The sequence below is a fragment of the Sinocyclocheilus anshuiensis genome, unplaced genomic scaffold (genome assembly GCF_001515605.1).
Source record: "Sinocyclocheilus anshuiensis isolate Anshui unplaced genomic scaffold, SAMN03320099.WGS_v1.1 scaffold1932, whole genome shotgun sequence".
In the NCBI taxonomy this organism is placed as follows: domain Eukaryota; kingdom Metazoa; phylum Chordata; class Actinopteri; order Cypriniformes; family Cyprinidae; genus Sinocyclocheilus; species Sinocyclocheilus anshuiensis.
In genome coordinates, this window is record NW_015555985.1 from 505,162 (window position 1) to 515,889 (window position 10,728).

At 35.1% G+C, this 10,728-nt stretch overlaps 1 protein-coding gene across 2 annotated transcripts in view; it reads right to left on the reverse strand.

Annotated features, from left to right (window-relative positions):
- The window catches only part of LOC107676083 (calcium/calmodulin-dependent 3',5'-cyclic nucleotide phosphodiesterase 1A-like), a 78,286-nt gene that overhangs the window by 14,201 nt on the left and 53,357 nt on the right, over positions 1-10,728 (reverse strand). For both annotated transcript variants that reach the window (XM_016470605.1, XM_016470604.1), the window contains exons 3-6: positions 9,713-9,826; positions 4,676-4,858; positions 2,024-2,090; positions 1,808-1,924 (exon numbers count right to left, since the gene is read on the reverse strand). In XM_016470605.1, the coding sequence (XP_016326091.1) occupies positions 1,808-1,924; positions 2,024-2,090; positions 4,676-4,858; positions 9,713-9,826 (481 nt within the window). The remainder of the gene's footprint in view (positions 1-1,807; positions 1,925-2,023; positions 2,091-4,675; positions 4,859-9,712; positions 9,827-10,728) is intronic.

A 10,728-nucleotide genomic window follows, 5' to 3' on the forward strand; every position in this document is an offset into this window, starting at 1 on the left:
TGTGTGTGTGTGTGTGTGTGTGTGTGTGTGTGTTCACTTCTCACGGCTGTGTGTTCACTTGGATGGATTAAATGTAGGGCACAAATTCCAAGTATGGGACACCATACTTAGCTACATGTCATGTCACCTAACTAAAATAAGTTTAAGATACTTAAACTTACTAAAAAAAGTACTAATATTACTAAAACAGAAAAAAAAATAGAAATATTCAAACAAATAAAAATGGCAAAAATGTGTTTAAGATCCATCAACAGAATCGAACAACAAACCACTGTGTTAAAGTTTTTTATCTTCTTCTTTTTTTCCCTTTTTTTAATGGAACTGGACACAGAATGTGCTTTCAGGCTGCAGTCTAAGGGCCTTAAATTTCCTGCCACAACAGATGAATGGACCATGTTACAGGCAACCGAAGTGTGAGGGACCCATTTGCAGAAGCGTAATATCCATGTGTAATCACATGAAGCGCAGGGACTCCATACCTGACCACCTAAACCCAAACACAGGCAATATGCGTCACTTGCACTTATTTTGTAATCATGGGGCTCTGTGTGTGTGAGTTTAGAGTCTGTCATCACCGTGCTTGTGAAAAGGGTAAGAAGTGATGAGAGCTGACACAATAGTGAAAAACCAAGAAAGAGCGCAGATGGAAAATGTCAGATTACTCATATCAGATGTATATCACGTATAAATCTCCTGTTACAGGGAAAAAACATGCATGCTTCGGAGACAACGTCAACTTTGGTTAAAACTTTGGTTAAGAAAAAAAGTGTGATTCCAAAAGGATGAAATCATAATATATTATAGAAATAGTTCATATAACAACTCACTTTCATGCTGTTTCAAACCTGTAAGAGTTTCTTTCTTCCATTGAATGCAAACAAAAAGATTATTTGATGAGCGTGTTACTCTTTTCTATGCAGTCACAAAGAATGGAGACTGAAGCTTTCAGGCTTCAAAAATGAAGCAAAAGAAACATAAACATATTATAAAACTAGTTAATTTAACTCACGCAACTCAAGTCTTTTAATGACAAAAAATAACTTTTGGTCAATGGAGCGGATTATAATTTAAGTTGTTATTCACTGCAAATCTTGAGACCCTGGGCACCATCATGAATGATTTGTGAATGAATCATTATTTGAGTCGGATCTTTTTAATTAATAATTTGGTCTGGTTAACAAGACCGAATCATTGAATCAGACTGAATCAGTAATAGAGAACTCCTTAATACCGAACTGATTCAATGATTCTGAACTGATTCAGTGATTACCAGTGAATGACGATTTACATTTCAGTCTTTTCTCACACAAAGTTATTTTATGCTTTCAGAAGACTTTGAATAAAGTGCATAAGTAATATACACTCTAAAAAATGCTGGGTTGTTTCAACCCAATGTTGGGTCAAATATGGACTAACCCAACTGTTGGGTTAAATTTTGGTTACATTTTTAAATTAACTTTTTAACCCAACAGTTAGGTTAGTCCATATTTGACCCAAGATTGGGTTGAAACAACCCAGCATTTTTTAGAGTGTACAGTAGGGTACATTTATATTTTTTGTAATGATTATTTTTTGTGTGTTCTTTTTGAAATTTGAAAGACTCAGTCCTTATTCACTGTAACTGCATTAAAAGGGGACAAATACATATAAGGGTTGAAATGACATGTGGGTAGGTAAATGACAGATTTAATTTTATTCAGTGGCAGCATGGTAGTTTCCCTATGGGTGTATGAGTCAGTATCTTAGGTAAGCAATGTGTGTAATATCACAGTTTTGGTGTGTGCCTGGTTTTTGCAGTCTCTCATACCCTGAAGCGGCTGATCAGGTCGTATCTGGTGAGCAGTTCATACACCAGGAACTTCAGAGCGTGTTCACTACTCGCCTCTTGAAGTGTGAAGACGTCAAATGACCATTTATCAACATCCTGAAAAAGAGGAATACTCTTACAAGCTGGTGGCGGACATACAACATTAAGGAAACAAACTAAAGCCATATTATGATCTACTGTAAAGATAATCTGTACCTTTAGAGCTGTAATTACAGATGGTGGATAGGTCAACCCTGCCATATTGGATGTCCTTCTGTACATTCTGCGAACACAAACCATCATACGTTTATTTTTTTTCTATGACCATGGCTGACAGCTTATTTTTAACAAGGTACATTTCAGTACAGATTTTTTTGTGAACCAGTCACAATGTAATGCTGAATTTGAAAATTGCATTTGAGTAGCTGACACTGAATACTTTTTTGAAAGCTGATGTTCTATGGTTCTTCTGTATACTCCATCTAAAACTACTTTAAAAAGCATGCTGCTTGTTCTTTTATGCAAGCAAATTATCTGTCACACCATGTAAAATGAACCAGTACAGGCTAAAGGTGATTCAAATGGTGAGAAACTTTTGAATTTAACCTAAAATATAAATTATGTTTATGATGTCTAAATTATGATTGAACCCTTTAAGCTTACACTGTAAGTGACATTATATAAAACCGTTAAATTGTTAATCACAATCAGGAGGGTTTTACTAAGGTCTAGAGTTCAAATGGAGCTTTACAGAAGCGTTTAAGAGACAAAGAGGAGAGGATATTACATACAAGGATAAAACTGCAGAAACAACACTGGACTTTTTGGATTTTGACAGCAGCAATTAATTACAATTTGATACAACTACATGTGGTTGACTGAACCTTCACAGAACTGTATTCCCCTGTAGTCACAAGTACTGTACATTCAAGTGGGAATCAGAGCAAAGAATAAGCAGGACATAACACTAAAACTTTCCTTTTTAATGAAGCTGGAAAAGCACTTAAAATGTCATTTTACTTCTCACTGTCCAGATTCCAAAATAATAGTACATAATGTTCCAGTGTTCTTATTAACTCGGCTCTCGCTGATAAATCCCAATAATGGGAAATGAACAGGTTCACACTATGCAGAACATTTTTATGTCTCCATTCTTTCTTAATATATAGAGTAAAATAATAAACTCACAAATGCTAAAGACTGAAATCATATTAAATGATTTTATTTTATCACAAAATCACAATTGACGTGAATTTTAAATAAATAGCCTAATCATGATATGTCATCTAGCACTAGTCTTTTGTAATGTCCTTTTTATTACAATATATTATTATACAGTTCTTTAATGACATCATCCTCCAGGAAGTGGCATCATAATAAAGAAATCATTCCATCTTGTCTGATAAAATAATTAAAAAAAAGTACAATAATATTATATTATGCTACTTTAATTTTCTTGCCAATATGTAAATAATCACATTATAATTAATAAAGTTTAGGCGCATATTTCTGAACAGCTGGTTTACACTTTTATACCTCAGACTAACAGATATTTTGGATAATTTGGATGTCTTGTATCATTAAGAGAGTCCCTAACATGCGTTCGATATCACACAGCACCTGATGATCAGTGCTTCAAGCTCAACAGGTGTCTATGACATTCTGAATGAGTTTCCATGGAAATGAGGAGCTCTGCCCATGTAAGAGGGAGGCGGTTTGTGTGTATTACTCAGACGTGAGGGTACATGCCACAGAGAGGACGGCTGCAATGCAAATGAAATGGATCGAGACATTCATTTTCAGTTACTGGAAAAGATTATGCAGAACAAACCCTTAACCCTTAAACCATTTTCCCAGTTAGCAGGAAAAAACGGGCAGGTCTGTGAAATGGGACTGTCTGTATGATTTAAACTTAGCAGCAGCACATTAAATGTTAAAACAAAGGCTCTGTCTCAAAACCTAGTGAGCTATCTTGATGTCTACAGCCTACATAGGCAGCTGCCTTCAAAGGAAATATCTTGTTTGAGATGGAACCGAAGTAACTGATTTAAAACACTCCACATTCTTTCTATAAAGGCTAATGGTAGCATGTTTCTCATCAAACAACATGAAATGCTAATGAAAGATATTACAAATAAATTTAAAAACGTTAAAATGTAAAATAAATTATAAATAAAATATATATTATATATACATATTAAATATAAGAAATTATGCATACTAAATAAAATGAACTTTACTCATACTTTTCAGCACTTAATGAAATATATGTATATTGACATTTTTCTCAGTTCATCTGCCATGTTAGATTAATTTGTTCCCTAAGTTTGGGGCAATGCATTCTGGGATTGCCTTTTCCGCAAACAGTACATGCAAAGCTGGCTTTGTCAAAATTAGGTATCTTAATTTATAGTCCAGAGAGGACAGTCCATCCAAAAAATGAAAATTTTGTCATCATGTACTCACCCTCATGTCCTTCCAAACCTGTATGAATTTCTTTCTTCTGCTGAACACAAGATGATATTTAGAAGAATGTTGGTAACCAAGAAGTTTCAGTTCCCATTGACTTCCATTGTATTTTATGTCCATAAAATGGAAGTCAGTGGGAACCGAAACTGTTTAATTACCGTTTGCATTCTTCAAACGATATTAGAACGACATGAGTGGTGACAGAAATTTCATTTTTGGGTGAACTATATCAGAACCCTTCAATAAATATTTTCATGAGATTTTGGGTAAACTGTTACTGAGAATGATTCATTTAGCATAAATCACAATCAGAATCACTTTGGTCATGTTGAACATAATTATAAATCATTTCTGATTATGGTGAACATACCAACTCTTAGATAACAACAGAATAGCTACCGTTCAACAAAGATCCCAGCCTGAACGGCGTGAACGATGCTGCGAAACCGGGGCTTCTCTTCCGGCCGTCTGCGTACCACTCCCATCTTCCTGGTGAAGGTGGAGGCCAGCCAATCTCGCACCTCCATGGGCACAGAGTCTGCCTGGATATCACTGAGCTCATCCTCTGTGTCCAGAAGCCGCCTGGAGAACAAGTATTTTCACAGAGGATATTACTACAAAGAGCCTACAGCAGCTGCTGTGAAGAGCCTACAGCATGACCTGTACCAAGACAAATATTATATGTTAGTATGTGCAGTTGAAGAGTGTGCAATCTAGTTATTTGGTTGTTGTTTTTTTTAAGGAATTGTTTAAAAATATTTATTTTTCTGTTTTAAATATAGAATTCTGAATAAATATTGCAAATAGTAAAACAAAGAAGTAAATAAATAAATAAAAATAGAAAAATGAAACAGAATTTCAGTAATTCTGTGCACACCTCATTTTATCAGATATAGGTCTATCATCATTAAATCATGTCATCTGTCAACACTGTTCTATTGATATCAGCTTTGGTAATTGAAAACCTATAGTCTGGTCGACCTATATCTGCATGTGGTCGACCTATATCGGTCAACAGGGCATCTGTGCTCTAGTGACAGTATCAGAAAACATCAGTGGAAATCAGAAGTACAGAGCTGGAAAACCCATAGGAGGCTGCAGCCTACATTCAAACGTGCGTCGGTGGGTGTTACAATCGCTGGAATGTGCAATAACTGATGTGTAAAGATTAAGAATACAGTATTTAGGGGTTACATTTTTGGCTCCGCATGTGGGTTGTAATAGGGTGAGTCTCACAAAACCAGGAATATTTCCCAGTCATATTTCACACCTATAAGTCAAATAAATAAATACACAAATAAAACATGCATGTATATATGTATGTATGGATATTCCTTATAGAAAATGAAGGCCATTTTTATTTGAACCCTGAATGTGACAGTGAACACTCAAAATAAATAAAAAAATCTAAAATAGGTTTTATTTTATTCATTAAGAAATATGTGTGTGTGTGTGTGTGTGTAGTGAGAAAAAGAGATGAAAAATATTTTCATTAATATAATAAACTTCAAATACTACATAAACAACAAATAAATTAATTAATTATATATTATACATTATAAAGTATTTACACATGGCTGTATTTAATGTAAAAAAAAAAAAAAAAGGTTACAGTAATGAGAATCTTTAAAAAAAAAAAAAAATCTTAATGGCCCTAAAATATGCTTTAGTTATGAAAAATATTAGAGAGAGTGAGTGAGAGAGAGAAAGAGATGAAAAATATTCTCATTACTTTAATATACTAATAAATAATAATTATTAATAAATTAATACAACAATTATATAATTTACATTATAAAGTATTTACCCATCATGGTTGTAATTTGTTGTAAAAAATAATTACAATAGTGAGAATCAGAAAAAAACTCTATATAATGGTCCTAAAATATGCATTATTTTATTTATGCAATAGATCTCTCTCTCTCTCTCTCTCTCTCTCTCTATCTATCTATCTATTAACAGTACTGTAGTAGTATAAAATAGTATAAAATAACTTTATACTTTTATATAAAGTAGTATAAAATATCTTTCCAATTTTGGTAAAATGTACTTATTTTCATGACATTCGACCAATAAAGCCAAATGTAGTTCCACACCTGCGTGATGTTCTGAACTGAAGGTGCTGTTTACGAGTACGTGCAGACAGAAAGCAAGAAAACGTCTCCACAGTCACTTGCTCATTTTCTCATAGTGCCGTGACTCATCCTGCCCTCGCTCAATTGGAGAGAAAGCCGGTATTCAACGCTGAATTACCTTAAGCAACCAGCATAAGATTAAATAAATAAGCTTTTCCTGAGAAATGAATGCGACAGAAAGAATAGCGACTGTTATTGCTCAGTCTTACGTAGGAAGCCCGACCGGTGCAGGAAATGCGACATGTTATCATAACAAATATTCGCCGAGTTCCAGTAACAAGCTAAAATTGCTCAAAGCTGCTACCATGGAAATACATCCTGTGCCTGTCATTAGGAAAACGTAATTAGCCATAGCCGAGTCTGTCTAAACACAAGCCCATCAAACAAGAGGCTGTCAGGGCTCTAGTGGGACAACGCTAGCGCTTTGTACACGTCAGTCTGAAGCACAACAGAGCATCAGAGCTCTAGGTCTCGGTTAATTAGGATCGAGGGCCCATGGGATGCACATGGGAGCTGTGCGGCTGACTTCCGCGGGGAGCGAGCTGAACATGAATACTCTTCAGACGAATGTGAAACACCTCCTGTTAACTGCTGGAGATAGAGATGAGAATGCTTGAACAGCAGAAGGGTGGACTAGATGAATAATGCTTCAGGGAGAGAGCACTCATAGCATTTACACATGTTGCACCTTTCCCATGGTCTCCATGAAAGTAAAAAAAAAAAAAACAGAGAAAGAGAGAGAACCAAGCAGCTATGGTCATCTAGAAGAAAACTAGAAGCATCCTTAAATGGGAAGAAAGAAATGTTAAAATCATGAAACTAGAATATAAAACCATAAGGCAGAACTGACCCCTTAAATTCATATAGGATGCCGTTTGTCCCATATTTTAGCATTTTACTCTCAAACAACTAAGAATGCATTAATTGTATTTGAATAAAATGACAGATTAAAATGTAAAACAAAAGAAAGATAGGTGTTAAAAGCAGATTTCACATTTTTTTATGTTTTTTTTGAAAGAAGTCTCTTATGCTGTCTTATGCTAAGTAAAATCAGTAATACTGTGAAATGTTGTTACATTTTAAAATAACTTCTATTTTACTGTAATTTATTCAATGATGCTGAATTTTCCTCATCATTACACCAGTCTTCAGTGTCACATGATCCTTTAGAAATCATTCTAATATGCTGATTTGCTGCTTAAGAAATATTTCTTATTATTACCAATGTCAAAACAGTTGTGCTGCTTAATATTTGTGTGGAAACTGCTATTTTTTCCTGGTTTCTTTGATGAATAGAAATTTATTTGAACAATGTAAAAGTTTTTAAGTTTTATCACTTGTGATCAATTTAACACATCTCTGCTAAATTAAATTATTAGTTTCTTTAAAAAAAAATCGAGATCAAAAATCAAGATGAATGAAAATCAAGGGCAGTTAACTTGCAACTTTTATCTGTTGGGTTTTACACTTTTATCTAAACGGTGATGATATGTTCATTAATGTCTAAAATACAAAGCATTCTAAAGTTGGACTGTTAGTCTGTAAATATTTAAAGTCAAAAACCTTTACACTGCAAAAAATATTTTAATAAGTTGTATATAAATTGTAAATAAAACAAAGATCATTGAAGTTGCTTGAAAATCAAGATCCAGAAAATACTATTTTAGACTTTTTTACTTCGAAAGAAAAAATCAAGTTTAAGTCTATGTATTACTTGCTGGTTCTTGTTTTCGAGTGAAAATTGTTTCAAAGCCGGATGTGTGTTTTTTTTTCTTTAAGTGTAGTGTTATAAATTGCCTTGGTAGAAGCCAAACTGAAATGTGTGTAATGGTAAGTGACACTTTACAATGACCTTAAAACTCATTCAAAGATTTAATGAACTCATAAGCCAAAATCAAAGTGACCGTATCAAATGCTTTCATCAAGCATTGACAGATCTTATTTATAACCTACACATACATAGCTAACAGGCACTGTACTGCGCTGTTCAGCATTTTGATTGTGTTTACAACGTGGTCCCCTGTCACTGTTGTGATATTTTACTTGAAAATATGATGTATGATTATAACAATAATCAATAGACTGATCAATGCGGTGACTGTTTCAATGGTTGTTTTAATATTGGATGTCTTAAAGGGTTAGTTCACCCAAAAATGAAAATTCTGTCATTAATTACTCAACCTCGTGTTGTTCGAAACCCGTAAGACCTTCGTTCATCTTCGGAACACAATTTAAGATATTTTTGATGATATATGAGGGATCTGAGTCAGCGCCGCCACACGCTCGCATCATGGTACTGTCGTGAACGCGCGTCCACAAGTGATGCAGTAGAGACGAAAATGTGGAATAAAGTCGTTATTTTTGTTTTCTTTGCGCAAAAAAGTATTCTCCTAACTTCGTAACTTTACAGTTGAACCACTGATGTCACACGGACTACTTTGTCGATCATCTTGGTACTTTTCTGGACCTTGAACGTGGTAGTTACCTTGCTGTCTATGGGAGGGTCAGAGAGCCCTCATATATCATCAAAAATATCTTAAATTGTGTTCCGAAGATGAACGAAGGTCTTATGGGTTTCGAACAACACGGGTTTCGAACAACACGAGGGTGAGTAATTAATGACAGAATTTTCATTTTTGGGTGAACTAACCCCTTAATGCAGACTGTGAGTCCTAGGTGCTTTCCAATGGGCAAGTGTAGGTGCTCCCCATTGGACAGCACCGATGAACTTGAGTGAACCAGTAAACTTTGGGTGACTTCCAAGAATATGTCAGGGATGGCACAAACAAGTCTGATGAATGGCCTATGAGGACACCTGTGTCCAAGGGGAAGATTGGGCACAGTATTAGGAGAAAAGTATTAGGAGAATGGTTCAAACTAGCAGGAGTCCACAATTAGAAACTATACCAGGACGAGTGCGAATGAGTGTAGCAAAACTAGTGGAGTAAGACCAATCAGAGACCGAGCTACCTATTTTTAGTCTAATAAGACTGATAAGAATTAGGTATAAGAATGGATGTCGGACAAAAGACAACAATCAATTGCGACAAAGACTCAAATGCGGTGACCGTCATCCCGGCTTTTTTGCTTTGTCCAATAAAGTCTTATTTTGACATCTGGAACTCTGCTTCTTGAACTTCATTTACTACATTGAGAAGACCATTGTTTGCTCCACGACACCACCAGAGGTTAAAACAAATCTCAAATGGCATATATTATCTAAAGAACAGAAGAGTGTAACTTCTTTTTCACTTGAAATTGGCAACCATGTGCGACTGTAGAAACCCAAGCGCTCACTTACCTAGTTTCGTCGATGTACACGGCTTCCAGAACCGATGCAGCATATTCAATGTTTTTCCTCAAGTCTACGACATTCACCTCCCCCTTATCCAGCTGCTTCACCAGACATCTCAATCTGATGGAAACCAACAACCACAGTTTCAGTGTGAGGAAATTCAGGAAAATTCCACGTCTGATCTGAAAGCACTGATGCTATTCTTTGACATTCCACTGTCGGTTACAGAAATAGTTCACATTTTTACATCATTTATTCAACCTCGTATCTGTCCAAACCTGTATTAATTTCTTTCTTCTGTGAAACACAAACAGAGATATTCAGAGTTTGTCTCTGAACCCTAAATCACCATCTATTTTCATTGAAAAGAGCGGCTCTGAAAGGAAGTCATACGGGTTTGGAATGACATGAGGGTGTGTAATGATGATAAAATTTTCATTGTTGTGTGAATTTTTCCTTGAAAGCCTACAATAAACACACACAAAGAGATATCTATCCATGACACAGGAGAATGCAATCTGTTTTACAAAAGAAACAAACTGGATAAATTAGACAGACACTGCCAAATCCACACCCACAGAAAAACAAAGCGTTAAACATATAAAATAAAAGATTACAGTTCATCAGCATCTTAATCATCAAATCTCATGAGCCAAAACACTACGCTCGGTTAATCTCTAATGGCACTCACAATAAGACTCACAATTTTTTTGTTTGTTTTTTGTTTTTAATAAGCAAATCAAATATCTTGGCAGCGTTAATGTGAGGTAACCCTGTAAATATGTAGGTCAAAAACAAAGTTAACATTTGACAGTAATGAATTCCGTGTAATCCAATCACACACTGCCTCCCATTCCTTGTTTTTTGAACAGCATCCCTCTTATTGCTCCTGAAAAATGATAGCGTACAAATGATTTACACAGAGCAATGAGATGAAAGCACAAAAAATATGTAAGGGATAATGCACGGCTAGCTGTGCATTAAACAATTTTAATGCACAACGTGGAGGCCAAGAATCACCC